At 49.8% G+C, this 23,659-nt stretch overlaps 1 protein-coding gene across 5 annotated transcripts in view; it reads right to left on the reverse strand.

Annotated features, from left to right (window-relative positions):
- LOC146821570 (uncharacterized) overlaps positions 1-23,659 on the reverse strand; it is a 352,265-nt gene that overhangs the window by 53,138 nt on the left and 275,468 nt on the right. For all 5 annotated transcript variants that reach the window (XM_085612586.1, XM_085612587.1, XM_085612588.1 and 2 more), the window contains one exon: positions 19,698-19,872. In XM_085612586.1, coding sequence (XP_085468712.1) covers positions 19,698-19,872 — 175 coding nt within the window. The remainder of the gene's footprint in view (positions 1-19,697; positions 19,873-23,659) is intronic.

Here is a 23,659-nt window from a genome sequence, read left to right on the forward strand (position 1 = left end):
ACAGGTGAGGGTGGCAGTATGTATGTGTGTGTCTTGTAAAGCGCACTGCTGCCCTGAGGCGTCCTGGCGCTGTAGACCGCTGGGGAACCCGTCCTGGCTATCCCTGTGAGATGGTCCCTCCAGGGTATCTCCAAGGTGAAACCAGGCATCCCCAGCGAATGTGGGGGGCCGTTGTGGAGATGAGGCAAGCTAATGCCCAGAGTTGCCGAGTGTGTTCCTGGTTAGAGTAGGTACCGAGGCGAGAATTATCGAGTCCGTTTTTGACCCTGGTCCACGACCCTGCCGCGTCGGGAATTGAACCCTGGTCCCTGGCCGATTCTCTGCTTACGGATCTGCCGCCTCTAACCAGTGAGCCACACCTCTCCACACTGGGTGGAATTATCCTTTTAAGGCCTTCCATGAAGGCTTTAATGACAGGTACTCTAAAAAGTGATAGATGTTGCCTGTTTTGCAGATAAGCTGCTATGGCTGTGAGGTGCAGTCTAATAGACGTATAGGCTAGATTGCATCTTTGCAGGTGTAGTAAATAGCCTATGATGTGTTGAATGGACACATCTAGGGGATTGATGGTATTGTTGTGACAGCAACAAAACGTTTCCACTTGGCGGTGTAGCACGCTCTAGTGGTGGGTCGCCTAGCTTCTTTGATGACGTTCATACAGTCAAGGGGAAGATTGAGGTAACCGAATTCTAGGATTTCAGGAGCCAGATCGCTCGGTAGAGACTGAGCTGGGTCCGGGTGTCTGATCTCTCCATGGTTCTGGGTTAGGAGGTGTGGAGAGAGGTGTAACTTTTGGTGCGGTACTACAGATAATTCCAGCAGTGAGGTGTACCACGGTTGTCTGGCCCACGTTGGAGCTACTAGTATGAGAGTGAGGGAGTGTTGTTGTAGTTTGCGCGCCACTAATGGAATGAGTGGGAGAGGCGGAAAAGCGTACGCAAATTTGCTTGACCAGTTCATCCATATCGCATTGCCTTTGGACAATGGGTGTGGATATCTGGCGGCGAAGCTTGGGCATTTGGCATTTTTGTGGGTGGCGAAGAGGTCTATCTGTGGATGCCCCCACAGTTAAAAGTACGGGTGAAGAACTTGTGGATGTAGTTCCCACTCATGGATCTGTTGTGTCTGTCTGCTGAGTAGATCGGCCATAGTGTTTTGGACTCCTGGGACATGTTGGGCCAGGAGAAAGATTTTGTGGGGTATGGCCCATCTCCATATACTCTGCGCTAGCTGAGAGAGCTGTGGAGAGTGTGTGCCGCCTTGTTTTTTAATGTAGTACATGGCTGTCATGTTGTCTGTGCGGACTAGGACTGCCTTGCTTGAAATCTGTGCCTGGAAGGATTTCAGGGCTAAGAATATTGCTAGTAACTCCAGATGGTTGATGTGGAGTAACTTTTGTTGAGGTGTCCATCTGCCCTGCATGGTGTGATGTAACAGGTGAGCTCCCCAGCCGGAGAGCGATGCGTCCGTTGTCAGTATTATCTGAGGAACCGGGTCCAGGAACGGTCGCCCTTTGGAAAGATTTTTGGTGGTCCACCACTACAGAGAGCGATGGGTACGACCGTCTACCAACACCAGATCTGTTAATTGATCTTGGGCCTGGTTCCATTGGTGCGCTAAGCACTCTTGGAGAGGACGCATCTGGAGTCTTGCATGAGGTACTATGAATATGCAAGAGGCCATCATCCAGATTAGTTGCATAAACACTCGAGCTGGAAGGGAGTGTTGTGCTATAAATTTTGCGCATAGAGCCTGAATGCTTGTGATCCTGCCCGGACTGGGGTAGGCTAGCGCTTTCGAGGTGTCTATGGTGGCACCGAGGTATTGTTTTACGTGGGACGGTTGCAGATGGGACTTTGCGTGGTTTACTGTGAAGCCCAGTTGGTGAAGTAGTTGGATAGTGGCATGCGTGTGTTGTACACATTGGTTGTATGAGCTGGCTTTTATTAGCCAGTCGTCTAGGTATGGGAAGACATGGATGTGTTGTCTCCTGAGGTGTGCTGCCACGACTGCTAGGCACTTGGTGAATACCCGTGGTGCTGTTGTGACTCCGAATGGGAGTACCTTGAATTGGTAGTGTTGGTTGTCCACAACGAATCTGAGGAACTTCCTGTGAGCGTGGTGTACAGGAATGTGAAAGTAAGCGTCCTTTAGGTCTAAAGTGGCCAGGAAGTCGTTTTGGGAGAGCAGGGGAAGTACCTGCTGAAGTGTTTCCATGTGAAAATGGTCCGAGTGTATGTATGCGTTTAGGGGCCGGAGGTCTAGGATGGGCCGTAGAGTCTCGTCCCTTTTTGGTATAAGAAAATATAGGGAGTAAACCCCCAGATTTCGTTGGTTTGTAGGAATGTGTTCTATCACCCCTTTTTGTAAGAGGGAGATTACCTCTTGCTTTAGTAATGCTAGATGTTCCTGAGACATTGGGTGTTGTCTGGGTGGAATGTTTGGGGGGGTAGATATTAGCTCTAGGCAGTAGCCTGACTGAATTATTTGTGTCACCCATTTGTCTGAGGTGATGGTAGCCCAGACATGAAGGACATTTTGGAGTCTGCCCCCGACCGGAGTGGGATGGTCTGGGGGGAGTGGAGGGAAGTCATTGGGCAGGTGTGGGGGCAGAGCGGGCGGTGTTTGTTTTGCCTCTGCCTTTATTATTGTTGCCCCTGTAGCCGCCTCTTTGGTAACCCCTTGTGAAGGTGGATTGGGTAGGAGCTTTGTATGATGTGGAAGCGGTATCAGAGGAGTAGCCTCTGGATGTGCTCCGAAAGGAGGAACGGCGAAAGGAATGCCTGGGAGGGTGTGATTGTAGGCTCCCATAGATTTCGCCATGTCGGTGTCTTTTTTCATTTTTTCTAGGGCCTCATCCACTTTTGGGCCGAACAGATGTTCCTGGTCAAAGGGATGGTTCAGGATGGCAGCTTGCACTTCTGGTTTAAATCCTGAGATCCTGAACCAGGCATGGCGGCGGAAGAGGACGCTAGTATTGATGGCCCTGGAAGCGGTGTCTGCTGCATCTAGGGCACAACGGATGGAGGTATTAGTGATGATTTTACCCTCCTGAATTAACTAGTTTGCCCTGTTTTTGTATTTGTCAGGGAGGTGTTGTATTATGGCTTCTAACTAGTCATAATGGGCCCTGTCATATCTAGCCAGTAACGCTTGTGTATTGGCGGCTTGTGATGCAGTGCGCTTGCCGGATGGGTCCAAGAGTTTTGACTCTTTGTCCGGTGGTGGTGCATCGCCTGACGTCTGGGAGTTGACCCTCTTCCGTGCTGTGGATACTACCAGGGAATCTAGGGGTGCTGGCCCTCTGATGTAGGAGGGATCTGTAGGGGCGGCTTTGTATTTTTTGTCAATGCGCGGGTTAATAACCCTGGCTCTGACTGGGTCTTTAAAGACCTCTGGCGCATGTTTTACAACTCCTTTGAACATGGGCAGTATGGAGGTGGCCCTATGCGTGGTGTTGAAAGTATCGAGCAGGAAATCCTCCTCCACGGGGTCGGTATGGAGATCTACCCCGTGATAGTGTGCCTCTCTCTGGAGTAAATGGGTGAACCCCAATGAGTCTTCTGGTGGGGATGGTCTCGAAGGATGGAGATCATCTTGGGGGACGTTAGGGATGTCGGGGTTGTTATAGTCGTCCCATGGGTCTGGGGAGCCTGTGGGAGTGGGGTCTCCTGTAGGTAAATCATGGGGCACGCCCCCATGTCATCATATGTATCATCATGATCATCATTATCCAGAAGGGGTGTTGGGGAATGATGAGGAGGGGGTGGAGAAGGGGGAGAAGGTGGAAGGGGTGGAAGAGGTGGGGAAAGCATTCTGAAAGGTGATGTAGCAGAGTCCTTCCTCTTTGGAGGTGGAGCTGGGGTAGGTTTTTCCAGCTGTCTCTTTTTGATGCTGAGCATCAAATGTCCGGTTTTGGGATCCTTGGTCAATGTCTTTTGCAAGGGATCCGGTGTAAAGAGTTCTTCTGAAGGTGGTTTTTCCGTCGGCGCCGAAGGCGTCGAGGCCGTTGGTTTTCTGGCTTTAGTGTCCTGTTTGGAAGTATGCGGCTTGGAAAGGGCTTTTTGTTTGGTCAGTGCCGAGATGGGTTTCGGCTTCGAGATCTCGGTGCCGGTGGCCTTGTGTGCTTTTGTCGGTTCCGGGGATGGAGTCGGTACCGAGGAGGTGGAACTGGGTTTCGGCACCGAGTGTTTCAGTATTGGGCTCGGTGCCGAAGAGGAGGCCATTTTCTTTTTCGGTGTCGGTGCGGAGGAGTGTTTGTCGGCACCGACGGTGGGCTGACTCGATCCCGAGCCGCCGGAATGCTTAATCGGCTTCTTTACCGGTCCCGAAGGTGCGGTGTGGGAAGCAGTGTCTTTGGTCTTACCTAGGCCCGGAGGCGAAGGCGTGACTGAAGCCTTTTTCGGTGCCGGTGAGGGTGTGGGGGGGCAAATTGGTACTCACGACCCTCTGTGCCGGAGTGATGTCCTCCACATCTGAATCGTCGTCTTCGGAGGCGCTGACGAGGCCCTCGTCGGTGTGGTGTTCTTCCGGAGCGTTGACGCCTTCTCTGAAGATGTCATCTGGAATCGCTGTCGACGAGTGCGCCATGGTCCTTCTTGCTCTTCGGTCTCGAATTGTTTTCTTGGACCGGAAGGACTTGCACGCCGGGCAGTCTCGAGCCTCGTGTTCAGGGGAGAGGCAGAGATTACATACTTTGTGGAGATCGGTGTGGGGGAATTTGGACCCACATCGAGGGCACTTCTTGAAGGGAGTCCTTTCCTTGAGCCAGGACCGGAGCTTGGGTAGGCCCGAAGGCCGGCGTCGACGACTGGAATCGAAGGTCTTGATCGAAGATCACATCCGAGCTCAATGGCGGAAAAAAAACAATCTGAGGATGGAGCCGAAGCCCATGCGCATACGATCCAAAGGAGGAGTCACCGACTGTGAGAAAGTGGCTCTGTATATACTGTTCCCTAATAGGTACAGGGTGTACAGAGTCCACAGTCCCCCAGAGGCTGATAGAGGTCAAAGTTAGGTATGACCTTACTCTCAAAAGTGGTAGCTTGGTCGAGCAGTAAGGCAGTACCAGAGGACAGTGTAAAGCATTTATTGTACACACTCAGTCAGCAAATGGTTTCACACACTCAATAACTGAACTCTAGGCCAATGATTTGTATATATAAAATATATGCTTGTTTTATTTTTAGAACCACAAGGGGATAAAAATATACTTTCTCAGAATGAGAGGTTGAATATAAATACTTTTGTTTCAAGCAATAAATTTGTAAAACAGTCACAGTTGGTTGCAATAAACAATCCTATTTCCTAATCATAACAATGCATTGAGCTCAATGGTAAATTCAGGTTATTTGTAATAAATTACTTTTCAGATTACTTTTGGAATTCCAGGTCTGGATCCTAGAACCAGCCTGGGGTCAGTATTCAGAATCAAGTGATGAAAGTCGACTTAATAACTGTAATGATTTTTAGATAATATTTAGCTATTTCAAAAGTTAGCACTTAGAAAATATTTCACAGAAAACATTCAATGGATCTCTATGGCAAGAAATTCCAATTGCAGGTAGAGTACTTTATCGTTACTTTAGTAATCCAGGACTGGGTGCCTAGACCCAGGACTGGGGTCCTTATCAAAAGCAGGTAAGTAATTTCGTTTGCAGAAATGGTACGATTTTAAAAGAATATTTCAAATTTGCAAAAGTAGACACTTAGAAGAAATTTCACAGAAAAGCAGACAATGGTTTCCTATGGGAGAAAAATGAGTTAGAAGTAAGTATAGTTGTGAACACTTTTCAGAGTCAGGGCTGGGCACCAAGATCCAGCACTGGGAGCTCACCTAGGAGCAGGTGAGTAAATTCGTTTTTGTCACTTGGCTGATTTTTGGTGAATTTTTGCAGTTTTGAAAAGTTCACACTTAGAAGATTTTTGAAGAAAAAGCCAGTCAATGTTACCCTATGAGGAAAATGAAGTTAGCGGTTTAAGGGTAAGTACTCGACTGGTAATGTTGAAATTCCGGGCATGGACTCAGGGGTCCCCCAGTGTCAGGTAAGTACAGTTGGTCCACCCTCAGCGGTTTCAGGACGGCCGGGTGCAGAGAGAGTTGGGCCCAATGTTATCCTATGAGGGATAGGGGGGCCTTGGTTGGTGGCTGCTGTCTGGCAAGCCACGCGGCTGTGGGAGCTGGGCTCCTGGTCACTTACTCAGGGCAAGTGGGGAAGTAGGTTAGAGTAGAGAGGGCACTGCCAGGGCCGCTCGGGCGGCTGGGTGCAGGGTGCTTTTGAGCCTTAGGGCGCTCAATGGAAATCAATGGGAATGTTCCGGTTTGGAAAGAGGCTGCAGGCTCGGGGACGAGGATGTTTCAGGTGCCACCACCACTTCGAGAGGTAAGTTGGGTAGTTGCAGGTTAGGTGGGTACCCCGGGATTGGGCACAGGGGGTCGCAGGGCGCCGGGTGCAGGGGTGCCTTTTGACGTCGGGAATCTTACCCTCTGGTTGATCGCGGCTGGGGTGGCACTTGGTTCTGAGGCTGCAGGCTTCTTCCGGGATGTCGAGGGGGGTCCTTGGGTGCCGGACTCGGGGTCACAGTCGCCGTGGGGTCGTCCTCAGGGTCTTTGTCCACTCCGGCACTGGCCAGGCTTGGCTGGTGCAGAGTGTGTTGGGTCCGCGGTCCCGGGCTGGTGCCAGGGATAGCAAGTAGGTTTCTTGAGTAGAGCCTCTACTCGTGGGAGTCCCAGGGGCTTAGAGCTAAAGGGTAGCCAGGTCCTCCGGGGTTGGTGAGGTTGCTGGCCACGTGGGATGCCGCGCTGGTGCAGGTTCGAGAGTCGACAGGCCGGTAGGGCTGGGGCCAAAGCAGTTGGTGTCTTCTTCTCTTTTTAGCAGCTGCAGGGCAGGTCTTTGTTCTTCTTGCTCTTCTTGTCGTTTTTCTATCTGGAATCTGGGGAAGGAAGGTTCAGGGGGCCCCTAAATACTAGATTTAGGGGCGTTACAGGTAGGTGAAGGCCAGGGACCAATGGGTCCTTGTCCTGGGGTGGGTACACCCCCTATCCTGCCTCTCTCCTGTGGGAGGGGGGCAGTAGCCTAATCCTGATAGGGTAGGGCCTCCCATCTTCAAGATGGCGAGAGCCCGGAGATGTGCTTCACCTCGCCTCCCCCACCTGAGGGGTGGGGTGGGCAGGCTGGCACATCCCCTGTCCTTGTATGGGGTTTCCGGCCAAGCTTCCCGCCAGAGTGGGGGGTTGCAGTGGCCTGGGGAAACTCCAACTGGCGGCATGCCTTTGAAGCTTCCCTTTGCTCATCCTGGGGGAGGAGATTTCTCACCTCACCCAGGATGTGCATTGTTGCAGGCCCGGGAGAGCAGGGGCTCTCCCACCCAGGGGTCCAGCAACGTGTCTGCTGTGTGGCAGCCTGGGCAGCCTCAGAGCAGACGTGGATTGCAAGTTAGCTGTAAGGGGGCATCTTCTAAGATGCCCTCTGGGGTGCTTAGTACATTAAATCCCACACTGGCATCAGTGTGGGTTCAATGTGCTGAGAAGTTTGATACCAAACTTCCCAGGCTTCAGTGTTGCCAGTATGGTGCTGTGGAGCTCGTGTTTGACAAGCTCTCAGCACCATGTATCCTTAAATGACAGCACTGCACTTACAGTGCCCAGGAATGGACCCGGGTACTGTAGGGGCACAGGGCTCCTGCTCCTGTGCCCACACCATAGGCGTAATGCACCCAGCTAGAGGGGTGGCTGGCATATGCCTTGGCAGTGTAGGTGATGGGCATGGTACACAGTGATGTGTGCCATGTCGACTCTTTGTTTTGTCCTGCACCCAGACACTCAGCCTGCAAGGGCAGTGTGTGTGTGTAAGGGTACAGGGCCTCTGAGGGTGGCACAAGGAGTGCTGCAGCCCTTAGAGGCCTTCCCTGGTCACAAGGCCCTGGGTACCTAGGGTACCATTTACTAGGGGCTGACATGTGGCTAGGGTTTGCCAATTTGGAGTTTGTGTGGTTTAAGGAAGGAACATAGGCCCTGGGCACCTGATTGGCAGGAACCCAGGGTACACTCAATCGAAGTACATTCAGCAATTTAGCAAAAAGTGGGGGCACACCATGCAAGAAAGATGGCACTTTCTCACACAACCCCCCCCCAAACGAAAGGTGATGAGACTAACCTTGTCCTATGGAGTCTTCATTGTCTAAGTGGAAGAACCTGGAAAGTCCATCTGCATTGGCATGGGCAGTCCCTGGTCTGTGTTCCACTTCAAAGTCCATTCCCTGTAGGGAGATGGACCACCTCAGTAGTTTTGGATTTTCCCCTTTCATCTGCATTAGCCATCTGAGAGGTCTGTGGTCAGTTTGAACTAGGAAGTGAGTGCCAAACAAGTATGGCCTCAGCTTTTTCAGGGACCAAACCACAGCAAAGGCCTCCCTCTCAATGGCACTCCAACGCTGCTCTCTAGGGAGTAGTCTTCTGCTTATAAAAGCAACAGGTTGGTCTTGGCCTTCATCATTGGTCTGGGATAGGACCGCTCCTATCCCTAGCTCAGAGGCATCAGTCTGCACTATGAACTGCTTGGCATAATCTGGAGCTTTTAGAATTGGTGCTGAGCACATTGCTTCTTTTAGGGTGTCAAAAGCCTTTTGACAACTAACTGTCCAGTTAACTTTCTTGGGCATTTTCTTGGAGGTGAGTTCTGTGAGGGGGGTCACAATGGACCCATACCCCTTCACAAACCTCCTGTAGTACCCAGTCAAGCCAAGGAATGCCCTGACTTGGGTCTGGGTTGTTGGAGCTATCCAGTCCATGATGGCCTGGATTTTGGGTTGTAAGGGCTGTACCTGGCCTCCACCTACAAGGTGGCCCAAGTACACCACAGTGCCCTGCCCTATCTGGCATTTGGATGCCTTGATAGTGAGACCTGCACTCTGCAGAGCCTCTAAAACCTTCCCAAGGTGGATCAGGTGATCCTGCCAGGTGGAGCTAAAGACAGCAATATCATCAAGATAAGCTGCACTAAAGGACTCCAACCCAGCCAGGACATGGTTCACCAACCTCTGGAAGGTGGCAGGGGCATTCTTTAACCCAAAGGGCATCACAGTAAACTGATAATGCCCATCAGGGGTGGAGAATGCTGTCTTTTCTTTTGCTCCTGGGGCCATGCCAATCTGCCAGTACCCTGCAGTTAAGTCAAAGGTACTGAGAAATTTGGCAGCCCCCAATTTGTCTATCAGTTCATCTGCTCTTGGGATAGGGTGAGCATCTGTCTTGGTGACAGAGTTGAGCCCTCTATAGTCCACACAGAACCTCATCTCTCTCTTTTCACCCTGTTGATGAGGTTTGGGGACCAGAACCACTGGGCTAGCCCAGGGGCTCTCTGAAGGCTCAATGACCCCTAACTCCAGCATCTTGCTGACCTCAGCTTTGATGCTTTCCTTGACTTGATCTGACTGTCGATAGATTTTGTTCTTGACAGGTGCACTGTCACCAGTGTCCACATCATGGGTACACCAGCTTGTCAGACCAGGGGTCAGGGAAAAGAGGCTAGCATATTGTTGCAAGACTTGCTTGCAGTCAGTCTGCTGTTGGGCAGAGAGGGTGTCTGAGAAAATCACACCATCTACTGACCCATCTTTTGGGCTGTAGGATAGGAGGTCAGGGAGTGGCTCACTCTCTGCTTCCTGTTCTTCATCAGTCACCATCAGCATGGTGATGTCAGCCCTATCATTGTAGAGTTTAAGGCGGTTCACATGGATGACCCTTTTGGGTGTCCTGCTAGTGCCCAGGTCAACTAGATAGGTGACCTCACTCTTTCTCTCTAGGATAGGGTAAGGGCCACTCCATTTGTCTTGGAGAGCCCTTGGTGCCACTGGCTCCAAAACCCACACCTGTTGCCCTGGTTGAAATTCAACCAGTGCAGCTTTTTGGTCATACCAGTGCTTCTGGAGCTCCTGGCTGGCCTCAAGGTTCTTGGATGCTTTTTCCATATACTCAGCCATTCTGGACCTTAGGCCAAGCACATAGTCCACTATGTCCTGTTTGGGTTCTTGAAGAGGCCTCTCCCAGCCCTCCTTTACAAGACACAGTGGTCCCCTTACAGGATGACCAAACAGAAGTTCAAAGGGTGAGAAACCTACTCCCTTCTGTGGCACTTCCCTGTAGGCGAAAAGCAAGCATGGTAATAGGACATCCCACCTCCTTTTGAGTTTCTCAGGGAGTCCCATGATCATACCTTTCAATGTCTTGTTGAACCTCTCAACAAGGCCATTGGTTTGTGGGTGGTAGGGTGTAGTAAACTTGTACTGCACTCCACACTCTTTCCACATGTGTGTTAGGTAAGCAGACATGAAGTTGGAACCTCTGTCTGAAACCACCTCCTTAGGAAAACCCACCCTGGTGAAGACACCCAGGAGGGCCTTGGCTACTGCAGGAGCTGTAGTAGTCCTAAGTGGAATTGCTTCAGGGTACCTAGTAGCATGATCCACTACTACTAGAATGAATTTGTTCCCTGAGGCTGTGGGAGGTTCGAGTGGACCCACAATGTCCACACCTACCCTTTCAAAGGGGACCCCCACCACTGGTAGTGGAATGAGGGGGGCCTTTGGGTGGCCACCTGTCTTGCCACTGGCCTGACAGGTAACACAGGAGCTGACAAACTCCTTCACCTTTTGGTGCATCTGGGGCCAGTAAAAGTGACTCACTAACCTTTCCCAAGTTTTGGATTGCCCCAGATGTCCAGCTAGGGGGATGTCATGAGCCAAAGTTAGGAGGAACTCCCTGTACTTCTGTGGCACTACCACCCTCCTGGTGGCTCCAGGAGTGGGGTCTCTTGCCTCAGCATACAGTAATCCCTCTTCCCAATAAGCTCTGTGGGTACCACTGACATCTCCCCTGGCTTCTGAAGCAGCTTGTTGTCTCAGGCTTTCAAGAGTGGGACAGTCTCGCTGACCCTGGCACAGCTCTTCCCTAGAGGGTCCCCCTGGGCCCAAGAGTTCAACCTGGTAAGGGTCAAGCTCCATGGACTCAGTTCCCTCAGAGGTATCTACATCCTCTCCAGGGGGAGAGGGGTTCTGAGTGTTGGGCTGTACAGAAGCTGGTCCCCCAGTCTTCTTGTCCTTCCTCTTGGTTGGTTGGGCCATTATTCCAGGCTCCAAACCTACTTTTTCACCCTTCCTCTTGCTCTGTGCTCTGGTTTGCACACACACCAATTCAGGGATGCCCAGCATGGCTGCATGGGCCTTTAACTCAACCTCAGCCCAGGCTGAGGTTTCCAGATCATTTCCAAGCAGACATGCAGCTGGCAACTTTGGAGAGACCACTACCTGTTTCAGGCCAGTAACCCCCCCCCAGCCTAATGTTACCATGGCCATGGGATGACTAGTGGTGACACTGTCAGCGTTGGTGACTGGGTAAGACTTCCCAATCAAGTATTGCTCAGGGGAAACCAGTGTGTCTTTCACCATAGTGACACTGGCACCTGTATCCCTCAGAGCTTCTACCCTAGTTCCATTCACCCAGGGGTACTGTAAGTATTTCTTCAAGTTGGGGGGCCACACAGCCACAGTGGCAAACTCCACTTCTCCCAAGGAGACTAAACTTGCTTCAGTGTGTTCCCAGATTTGCTCAGGGTACACCTCTGATCCCATTTGTATACTTGCTGCCCCAGGAGTGGCTGTACTGGGTGCCTTAGGGGCTTTGTTTTGGGGGCAAGATACAGTTAGGTGTCCCTGCTTCTTACAGGTATTACAAAAGGCCTTTAAGGGATCAAAGTTCTTCCCCCTATATGGTTGGGGCACATAGGGAGTAGTTTGGGTCCCACCCACCTGAACAGGTTTTTGGGGCCCTTTGGAAGACTCAGACTTTTTATCTTGGGGATTCTCACCACCTTTCCCCTGGGGAGGTTTTGTGACCACCTTCTTTTGGTCACCCCCAGTGGTTGTCTTGGTCACCCTAGTCTTGACCCAGTGGTCCGCCTTCTTTCCCAATTCTTGGGGAGAAATTAGACCTAGGTCTACCAAATGCTGATGCAACTTTTCATTTGTGCAGTTACTCAAAATATGTTCCTTCATGAATAAATTGTACAATCCAGTAAAATCCTGCACACCATGTCCAGCTAACCAACCATCCAGTGTCTTCACTGAGAAATCTACAAAATCAATCCAGGACTGGGTCTGGGTTTTGTGAGCCCCCCTGAACCTAATTCTATACTCCTCAGTGGTGAATCCAAATCCCTCAATCAGAGCTTTCTTCATGAGGTCATAGGATCCTGCTTCTGGCCCAGAGAGGGTCAGAAGCCTGTCCCTGCAGTTACCAGAGAACAGTTCCCACAGGAGTGCCCCCCAGAGAGGTTTCTTTACTTTCCTGATATCACAAGCCCTCTCAAAGGCTGTGAACCATTTGGTGATATCATCACCTTCCTCAAATTTAGGGACAATCCCTTTGGGGATTTTAAGGTCAGAAGTTTCCTCCCTATCCTTGTTTTTATTATTGCTGCCACCATTGATGGGTGCTAAACCCATCTCTCTCCTTTCCTTTTCTAGAGCCAGCAGCCTGGACTCTAGATCTATTCTTTTGGCCAGCCTCACAAGGCTGTCCTCTTCACTGGGGGGTCCCCCAGTGTTGTCTCTGGGACCAGAGCCACCTGTGTGGTCTCTAGGTGCCCAGATGCTATGTCTTGAGTTGGAGGGTATGGGTGCCATCTCCTCCCTAGGGAATAGTATGGGGAGGTTGCTGTCCTCCTCCCCTGTTTCCCTTTCCTCATCTGACTGGCCATCACCATGTTCAGATGGGTGGTCTTTAGCATACTCAGCCAGGAGCTCCTGGAGCCCTTGTTTGGATGGATGCTGACCCATTTGTAAATTTTTGAGTTTACATAAGGACCTCAATTCCTTGAAAGACAAGTGTAAGTAAGGTGTGAGGTCGAGCTCCTCCACCAGGTCCATGTTATTATTATCACTAATAGCTGGGTTTGTTTGAGACATTCTAACCTGACAGTTCTAACCCTCTACCCTGACTATAGTGACTTTTATTTTTCTAAAATTCTAATGGGACTTAAGCAAGGCCCTAGCAAGACTTTTAGTAATTTTGGAAAAACCAATCAGAATTCTAAAGGCAATTTTTAAGAGTTCTGTCGTGTGATCAGATGGTAACCAAGTAGTCCAACAAATGCAAGTTTGTATCCCACCGCTGATCCACCAATGTGAGAAAGTGGCTCTGTATATACTGTTCCCTAATAGGTACAGGGTGTACAGAGTCCACAGTCCCCCAGAGGCTGATAGAGGTCAAAGTTAGGTATGACCTTACTCTCAAAAGTGGTAGCTTGGTCGAGCAGTAAGGCAGTACCAGAGGACAGTGTAAAGCATTTATTGTACACACTCAGTCAGCAAATGGTTTCACACACTCAATAACTGAACTCTAGGCCAATGATTTGTATATATAAAATATATGCTTGTTTTATTTTTAGAACCACAAGGGGATAAAAATATACTTTCTCAGAATGAGAGGTTGAATATAAATACTTTTGTTTCAAGCAATAAATTTGTAAAACAGTCACAGTTGGTTGCAATAAACAATCCTATTTCCTAATCATAACAATGCATTGAGCTCAATGGTAAATTCAGGTTATTTGTAATAAATTACTTTTCAGATTACTTTTGGAATTCCAGGTCTGGATCCTAGAACCAGCCTGGGGTCAGTATTCAGAATCAAGTGATGAAAGTCGACTTAATAACTGTAATGATTTTTAGATAATATTTAGCTATTTCAAAAGTTAGCACTTAGAAAATATTTCACAGAAAACATTCAATGGATCTCTATGGCAAGAAATTCCAATTGCAGGTAGAGTACTTTATCGTTACTTTAGTAATCCAGGACTGGGTGCCTAGACCCAGGACTGGGGTCCTTATCAAAAGCAGGTAAGTAATTTCGTTTGCAGAAATGGTACGATTTGAAAAGAATATTTCAAATTTGCAAAAGTAGACACTTAGAAGAAATTTCACAGAAAAGCAGACAATGGTTTCCTATGGGAGAAAAATGAGTTAGAAGTAAGTATAGTTGTGAACACTTTTCAGAGTCAGGGCTGGGCACCAAGATCCAGCACTGGGAGCTCACCTAGGAGCAGGTGAGTAAATTCGTTTTTGTCACTTGGCTGATTTTTGGTGAATTTTTGCAGTTTTGAAAAGTTCACACTTAAAAGATTTTTGAAGAAAAAGCCAGTCAATGTTACCCTATGAGGAAAATGAAGTTAGCGGTTTAAGGGTAAGTACTCGACTGGTAATGTTGAAATTCCGGGCATGGACTCAGGGGTCCCCCAGTGTCAGGTAAGTACAGTTGGTCCACCCTCAGCGGTTTCAGGACGGCCGGGTGCAGAGAGAGTTGGGCCCAATGTTATCCTATGAGGGATAGGGGGGCCTTGGTTGGTGGCTGCTGTCTGGCAAGCCACGCGGCTGTGGGAGCTGGGCTCCTGGTCACTTACTCAGGGCAAGTGGGGAAGTAGGTTAGAGTAGAGAGGGCACTGCCAGGGCCGCTCGGGCGGCTGGGTGCAGGGTGCTTTTGAGCCTTAGGGCGCTCAATGGAAATCAATGGGAATGTTCCGGTTTGGAAAGAGGCTGCAGGCTCGGGGACGAGGATGTTTCAGGTGCCACCACCACTTCGAGAGGTAAGTTGGGTAGTTGCAGGTTAGGTGGGTACCCCGGGATTGGGCACAGGGGGTCGCAGGGCGCCGGGTGCAGGGGTGCCTTTTGACGTCGGGAATCTTACCCTCTGGTTGATCGCGGCTGGGGTGGCACTTGGTTCTGAGGCTGCAGGCTTCTTCCGGGATGTCGAGGGGGGTCCTTGGGTGCCGGACTCGGGGTCACAGTCGCCGTGGGGTCGTCCTCAGGGTCTTTGTCCACTCCGGCACTGGCCAGGCTTGGCTGGTGCAGAGTGTGTTGGGTCCGCGGTCCCGGGCTGGTGCCAGGGATAGCAAGTAGGTTTCTTGAGTAGAGCCTCTACTCGTGGGAGTCCCAGGGGCTTAGAGCTAAAGGGTAGCCAGGTCCTCCGGGGTTGGTGAGGTTGCTGGCCACGTGGGATGCCGCGCTGGTGCAGGTTCGAGAGTCGACAGGCCGGTAGGGCTGGGGCCAAAGCAGTTGGTGTCTTCTTCTCTTTTTAGCAGCTGCAGGGCAGGTCTTTGTTCTTCTTGCTCTTCTTGTCGTTTTTCTATCTGGAATCTGGGGAAGGAAGGTTCAGGGGGCCCCTAAATACTAGATTTAGGGGCGTTACAGGTAGGTGAAGGCCAGGGACCAATGGGTCCTTGTCCTGGGGTGGGTACACCCCCTATCCTGCCTCTCTCCTGTGGGAGGGGGGCAGTAGCCTAATCCTGATAGGGTAGGGCCTCCCATCTTCAAGATGGCGAGAGCCCGGAGATGTGCTTCACCTCGCCTCCCCCACCTGAGGGGTGGGGTGGGCAGGCTGGCACATCCCCTGTCCTTGTATGGGGTTTCCGGCCAAGCTTCCCGCCAGAGTGGGGGGTTGCAGTGGCCTGGGGAAACTCCAACTGGCGGCATGCCTTTGAAGCTTCCCTTTGCTCATCCTGGGGGAGGAGATTTCTCACCTCACCCAGGATGTGCATTGTTGCAGGCCCGGGAGAGCAGGGGCTCTCCCACCCAGGGGTCCAGCAACGTGTCTGCTGTGTGGCAGCCTGGGCAGCCTCAGAGCAGACGTGGATTGCAAGTTAGCTGTAAGGGGGCATCTTCTAAGATGCCCTCTGGGGTGCTTAGTACATTAAATCCCACACTGGCATCAGTGTGGGTTCAATGTGCTGAGAAGTTTGATACCAAACTTCCCAGGCTTCAGTGTTGCCAGTATGGTGCTGTGGAGCTCGTGTTTGACAAGCTCTCAGCACCATGTATCCTTAAATGACAGCACTGCACTTACAGTGCCCAGGAATGGACCCGGGTACTGTAGGGGCACAGGGCTCCTGCTCCTGTGCCCACACCATAGGCGTAATGCACCCAGCTAGAGGGGTGGCTGGCATATGCCTTGGCAGTGTAGGTGATGGGCATGGTACACAGTGATGTGTGCCATGTCGACTCTTTGTTTTGTCCTGCACCCAGACACTCAGCCTGCAAGGGCAGTGTGTGTGTGTAAGGGTACAGGGCCTCTGAGGGTGGCACAAGGAGTGCTGCAGCCCTTAGAGGCCTTCCCTGGTCACAAGGCCCTGGGTACCTAGGGTACCATTTACTAGGGGCTGACATGTGGCTAGGGTTTGCCAATTTGGAGTTTGTGTGGTTTAAGGAAGGAACATAGGCCCTGGGCACCTGATTGGCAGGAACCCAGGGTACACTCAATCGAAGTACATTCAGCAATTTAGCAAAAAGTGGGGGCACACCATGCAAGAAAGATGGCACTTTCTCACACCGACCTCGTGACTTCCAAAGACTTTCCAAGAGGAAAAACAACAACAAACATCCGCGCCCAACACCAGATGGCGATCTATGCACAAGTGTGTAATCTGCAGCTCATATGCCGCAAACATATATTTTCATATTCTTATATATTTAGATTTGTGGGTATGGTTCTTTACATTTATATATTCATTTTTACTTGCTGGGGGCGAGACAGCGATTCCCTTTAGACTCTGCCAATCCCCCCAGTCTCAGACTCATCCTAAACCTGCCCACCGTCCCTACTTCTGTTCATCCTGGCCATACAGCCAATGACAGAAATGGTAAGGAAGGAAAAGCACACAACTGGAATACTATTTAAAGGCTCTCAACGCATAATTTTCCTAGACACAGACAACGTTTTTCTACCTTTCCGTAACACAGGAGCCAACCTAATGCTTTTGATATCGATCGCTGAACACTACGGTACAAGGTCTGGAGTGCTGGTAAAGAAGGAAAAGTCATGCCCATTTCCCCTATGCCCACAGACGTCTCAAGCAGGTGGTGCTCCTTCTGACCTTCCCTTAAAGTGGAAGCAAAATATCTTTTTTCTATAGAAGGTGTTCAGATATGTCTTATGGACTCAGACACCCTAGCAGGAACATAGGCACATCAATAATGAAAAATAGAAACTCCATTCAGACCTAGAAGAAACTTCACCTGTCGATAATAGGCAGACTAGCCCTCTCTAAAATGACTGAACTACAAGGTTTCTCATACTCTTTTGCACATTAGCAGTAAAGCTCCCTGAGAAACTCTTCAAACAATTGAATACATTATTGACTGGACATTGACAAAGGGTCGAAGGGCACTCGAAAACTGCTGATGATGTGAAGTGGCACAGAACTTGCACCCTGAAATAAGAGTGACCTGTTCAGAGACGGAACGCTAAAGGTGTTTGAAGAACACCGCCAATCCCATAAAACATCTGTCGGTCAATCTCTGAATCGTTGTACCTACTCCTGGTTGGTCAGAGAGATAGGATGATATGCTGACCTGAAACCTCTAACACATGTGGCTCTCCAAACACTCCTCACTCATGGAACAGCCCACAGGGTGGTACTTGTATTATTCCGCGACCTGGAAGATATTCTGTGAATTGGTCCAACAGAGCACAAAAGCAATTGAAAGGAAGAACTAGCTAAACAACTAACAGGCACTGAATGGAACAACGCAGGGATTTTGTTGTAAAGATTTCAAGAAATGTAAGGTTTAAGCTAAGCCACTTCCAAATCCTGCATAGGGCATACCGAATAGCAAAACGTATACATAAGATATTCACCATGATAGTAAACACTTCCCTAGTTGCAGGGTGGCAGGCTCTCCCCTACTGCGTGTGTTCTGGACCTGCATGGCACTGTCCAACTACTGGAAAACTCTGAAAGTTAGTAACAAAGATCATGGATAAACCTAACCGCTGGAACCTGGAACTCTGCCTACTGGGTTAATGACCAGTTAGAAACAAAAAACTGATCCTTGCAAGGAGAGATATTGCAATCTCATGGAAGTTCACGAGGGATCCACAGACTGCAAGCTGGAAAAAGAACAGCTAAAATGTACTAGGGGGAGAATGCAGCTATAACCATGCAACACAGAGGGGTAGCAAAACACACGAGAATAATTGGTTGGGATGTGTTACTGCTCGCACTAGCCTGCACAAACATCATACACCCCCTCCCAACACATGAAACTGCGCCACAATCCTCTACATCACCCACCCTTGGAGTCTTGACAACACCTAGACTGCTTCACCTCACAGGCACATGTCCCAGGCACGAACGCCCTGATTTGACGGCCCCAAAACATACACGCCATATTATTATTATTATTACATCTTGTAGAGCGCGCGGCTACCTTCAACCGAGGTGTCCTGGCGCTGACATATAGTCAAACTTACTCACTCAGTCTGACTGATCAAGCAGCACAACCACACCAATGGTGATAATGGACCCTAAATGTGGCAGGGTTTATCGTAAGCGCACATGCATGAAGGTCCCTCACTCCCGGGACTGTTCAGATGGAAATACTGTAACAGTCAATGGCTTCTGCAGGATATAGTTTTATGTTTTCTGTTGGTTGTGCAAAAGGACGTAATTATTACGGTGTATATTGACTAAATGCTGCTGCCAGTACTGTACCTGTTTTAGGAGAGTGAGAGTTTTCATTACTGCTTCATGACAAAAAAAGTATGGCTCTAATAGAGATGATTCTGATTTAATAAAAAATGTGGCTAAAGTTATGAGCATTTTTGCATTGAAACAATAAGCACTCCACTTTGTATAACAGTAGTTTCCTATCCTTAGCAGAACTAGGCCCCAGCACTGGAGAAGGACCCACAGTGAAAATCTTTCCTTGAACAGATCAGAGAGATGGAAACTTTCTGCTAAAAGACATTCTTGATCATCTTTACAGTGAGTGTCAATAGATGGCTGAGAGAAGCTGCTGATGCTTATAGAAACCTCTATCAGTGAGCCTTATATCCAAACAAAATGTATAAAGCTCTGGAAAGAACAGAAACCTTTCTGGGTCATTTACATTTGTGGCATCAACAAGACTAACCTCACTCTAGAAACATACCAGTAGTGAGTGAGACTTGATTTATGTGAAACACCCAGCATGTTTTTCAGAACAACACGCTTAGTCTGTTGGTTTCATAAGGTATAAGACTCAAATATGACAAGTGCACACTCTGCTAAGTCAATAGCCAATGTCAGCAAAGTTGCAAAATGTCTAGCCTAAAATTAAATTCAGTCAAACGAAGGACAATTCAATATACTGTTTACTTTAATGCAAACTTTAAGAATGTTATTGTGATAAATTCACCTTGAGGGAAACAAATCTTTCAAAAAAATGTGAAAAATAAACGAGACAGTCAACATTCGCCTGCAGCAAAAGCTAGCCTGAAGGTTTTCTACAGATGTACTGTCAATAGGTTCAGGGGCAAAATTGTGGCATGTCAATATTGCTTGTCGTCAGTGAATGTATATACAAGAATGAATCCATTTCAGATTTTATATTTATCAATCACGTTCTGGGTTCTTAACGCTGTATTGAGAATTTATATGGTTGACAAAGTTAGAGGTAAATAAAATAATTTTACCTTACTCAAAGTCTAGTGATACATTTGACAAAATGCTTGATTTGATAGTAGCTAAACCACATGCACCTGCAACCAATCACTATGCCCATACAATGAAGTAACAGATCTGTAGTGGAATTGTGGGTGGTAAAATGTGGCTCCCTGGTAATGTATTTTTAATAAGTATTGTAAAATTATAAAAGAATGTACATACCTGTCCCAAAAGAATAGGTGCTTTGCTGAGAGACCTGGTGGGAAATGACAAGCATTTCCGTATTTGGTGGAACAGCATATGTATGTGAAGGAAGACATGGGCAAATGGTTCCTTTTGCCAGGTCCTGCTCAAAAGTGTGTATTCTGTCTAGAAGCAAATTGTTCTCTGCTCTCATCTGTAAAGACAGATCCATGATAAACATGAGAGAAGGCAAGCACAATACATATGTTATTAAAATAAGTATGGGACAAAAGCTTGGACTACAGTTTTCTTTAAACGATACAGATTGTGTGCAATATTGCTGTAAATGTAGATGCAGATTTGTGTTTGAGTTATTGTCCATTTAATTATATGACAAAGAGGGGGGGGCGCTAGGTGGCGCTGGACTGCAATGGCCGCACTTCAGTGAGGCTCCCGCTGGCCAGGCGAACTTAACCCTGAAATACCATCCTTACGGCCATATAAAGACGGCTTGACGGCACCGGGGAGTAGTGTACCACTTCGGGGACACTCAAAGCGGTTCTCCTGAGTACCGACGGCTCAGCGGCGAAGATATCGGCACTCAGCGACATCGGCCGCTGTGAAGTGCGCGGTACGGAGCGGTGGAGCGGCGGCCCTTGCAAATTTTCACAGAGGATTGATGCGGCCTGGTGGGCCGCGGTCGCGACGCGGGCCTGTGGCCGAGACCCCCATTGCCCCTGGTCGCTTGCTGAGAGGCGGCCCCCCCCTCCACCTGCTCAGGGATCCTGCCTGCCACTACCGAGGGTGGCCTGGGCTCGGGACTTGTTGTCCCTGCGCTGAGACTGCCTACCTCATCCGATCACCCTGGAGACGAAGCGCGCCTTTTGGGCCCAGAATTCACTCGAGGGACATGGTGGAGGCATCGGGAGCGGACTTGATGCGGTGACCGGCGGCGACATCTTCTTTTTTTTTTTTTCCTTGATTCCTCACTGGTTTGCGACGCTGGAACCGGCTTGGCGGACGCCTCATCGGCCCTTCCCCGGCCTGGGTCTCTGACGCCCTCTACACTGTGAGTCTGTGATCGGATTGGACTGCCGTTGAGGCCAGGAGAGTGCGGAGGGCGCTGCGGCTTCTGCTGGCCGCTGGGCGCAGTCGGATCCCCGGCTGGTCATCTGGACAGTATACCTTTGGGGAAACCTTGCTGCTTGCTGTTGCTGCCCGGACGATCTGGAGTCTTTGCCTGCCGTCGTTGGATTGTGCCCCGTGCTGAGGGGAGGAACTTGCATCTTACCGGACACGCTGCGCGGGTCCCGCTGCGCTAGGAGTCACTGTGGGGAGGCGAGCTGAAAAAGAACTGAGCCCTCGTGAACCGGCAGGGCTGCGAGCAGCCCAGCAGGGACTCCATTGCCCAGGAGTCCCTGCGTGTCACACCTGTGGCCGCTCTCCCTGCCGGCCACGCCCCCAGCCCTGCCCCACCCCTAGATAACCAGCTGGAGTCTCCGCTGCGCGGGAGCGAGCGGGAGCGACCGGGGCGAAGACCGGGCTAAGAGCGGGCCGTTTGAGGCCGTTCGAGGTCTGCGAGGACTGGACTGGGCCACCCTCTTTCTTTCTTTTCCCAACATTTCCTCGTCTGAGCCTAAATTGACAAACCATTCTATCATTTCATCCCCACTGTTGAGCCAGGGGGTTGCCCTTGTTGTTGTTGTTAAGTTATGTGCACTAGGTTAACACGGAGCAAGGCCGCCAAGGGTGGCCCTCCAATCAATGGCCCCATGGATGATTTCATCACCCGTACCAATATAGCCATAGACCATGAAATTTCTAAACTTCAGACTCGTGTCTCCCTGGAATTGGCAGCCGCCAGAAGACTGTCCCAGGTAATCGAACTCTCAAAAAAATCCTCCCTGGGCCACATAGCCACCGCGGTTACCCCGGAGCGTCCAGCCATTCCCCATTGTGTAGTCACGCAGGTTGATGTTCACCACTCCCCGACTCTTCCCCCATTTTCCCCTACTTTAGAGCCACCGACTCAGGAAAGTGTAGTGAACCTACCTACCATTTCTCTCAAGCAGGATGTTAGTTTTAATTCCCCCACCCCTGTAATGTTTTCACCTAGGTGTATCACTAGTAAAGATAAACAGCCTAAAAGAAAATGCAATTCTTGGTCTGCTTACTGTCGTAAGAAGGCTAAAATTGCGGTTGCACAACAGCTGAAATTGAATAGTGTACCGGTATCCAATGCTATAGGAGGGTGTGTTTCCAGGGAACAACCACAATGTGAGGGAGCCAAAGAGGGGACAGCCACTGCTTCTTCCACCATCATGGCAGAGGATGAGGGCTTACACGTAGAGGGTCTGGAAAGGAATGAAGGGGAATTTATAGGTTTCGTTTGGGAAACTCTTAAGAAACTTCTCTCCCCCCTTGATCTTAGACTCTCACGCATTGAGAATAACTTGCTTGAGATGGAAAAGAGCATTATTGCCCTGGCCACTCTCGGCCTGAGAAGTCTAGAAAATCAGGGTTTTCCTGTAGTTGACCCACCACCTCAAGTCCTAATTTCACAAGCCCCGCAACCCCCCCCTCTAGTACCAGCTTTTGTACGGCCGGTTCCCAAACCGCGGACCGTGTGTGTGGATCATATTACCACCGCCCCCAAACTTAAGGCTCCCAAGCGCCCCACCCCTCAACCATCAGTCAAACCTAATGCAGGCGTCCCACATAGACCCCCTCCCAGTGAAGTGGCGCACCAACCAACCCAGTGCCCTTCTGTCAAGAACAATTTTAGAGGGGGCTATATCGATCTCCCTCCAGAGGCCAATGATTATGTGGTTGTGTTGACGGGTGTCCCCCAGATTGGAAACGGACAATACGAGAATCACTGGTCTCTGAAGAATAAGATAATGCATTGGCTTAATGTGAATAGACCAATTCCCAATGGCCGGAGAAGCAGAGTCCTGATGGTACGTAGAATCCCCTGGGTGGGTCCCACAAGGAAAACCAGTTCCGGGGACTGTATAGTGGTGACCTTTGAGGACCCTCACATGGCACACCACATCTGTTCTTGGCCCATTGGTGAAGGTTCTCTTGTTATACCTAGGCCACTGTCCTTCTTTTATCCACCACGCCCTAGACATACACGGGAAGAGGACTGGTCATTAGTACACCACCACACTTGGAGGAGTCATCCTAATATCCACCAAGATTTCCCCTTAAACTGGAATGGCCTCCCAACCTCGAATAGGTTTGGTGGTCTTGAGGAGGTAGATTGACCCCCAAGGCAATCTGCTCTCCAAGCACCTTCACCACAGGTCCTAGGGCTCACAGAATCTTTTCCTGTGTTGATTGAACCTTCTGCTGTTAGCTCCCTAGGCCCAGAGGGAATGCCATTTGCTTTACCTACAGAGGGGGGATTGAACACGTCATGCACTTTAGGCTCCCAAGTCGTAGTGGAACGACTGGACTCTCCTCGTATGATTCCCTTGCCACCTACTCAGAATGTCCCAGCAGTGAGGAAGTTGACCGATGCAGCAATGGCTCCCTACTATCACCAGATTGAGCCACTGCATAGGTTAAAAAGAACAGCTGCGGGGGTAGCAGGACCTGTGCTCAATCTGGCTATACCTGTTAACCCTTCAAGGCAGATTACCCCAGCCGAACCCTTGTTAAAGATCATAAGTTGGAATGTGGCAGGGCTCGCCCGTAACTTTGAAATTCCCGAATGGAACGCCTTTTTGGACCCTTATAACATCTGTCTCTTGCAGGAAACCTGGTGCCTAGAACCCAGGCACAGAGTAGGCTTCACGACCTACTTTGTCCCAGCTTCCCAACAACATGGATGCAAAGGTCGCCCGTCTGGTGGCCTTCTTATATGGGTCAGTATCGCACTAGGTTTAAGTGTAAGCCAAAAGCCCACTCCTTCTCCTGACCTTCAGAGGATAACTATACTATGCCCAGGGGGAAGGAAGTTAGAAGTTTTTAACCTCTATCTAAGGGGGGCCAGG

Source organism: Triturus cristatus, chromosome 6 (assembly GCF_964204655.1).
Source record: "Triturus cristatus chromosome 6, aTriCri1.1, whole genome shotgun sequence".
NCBI lineage: Eukaryota > Metazoa > Chordata > Amphibia > Caudata > Salamandridae > Triturus > Triturus cristatus.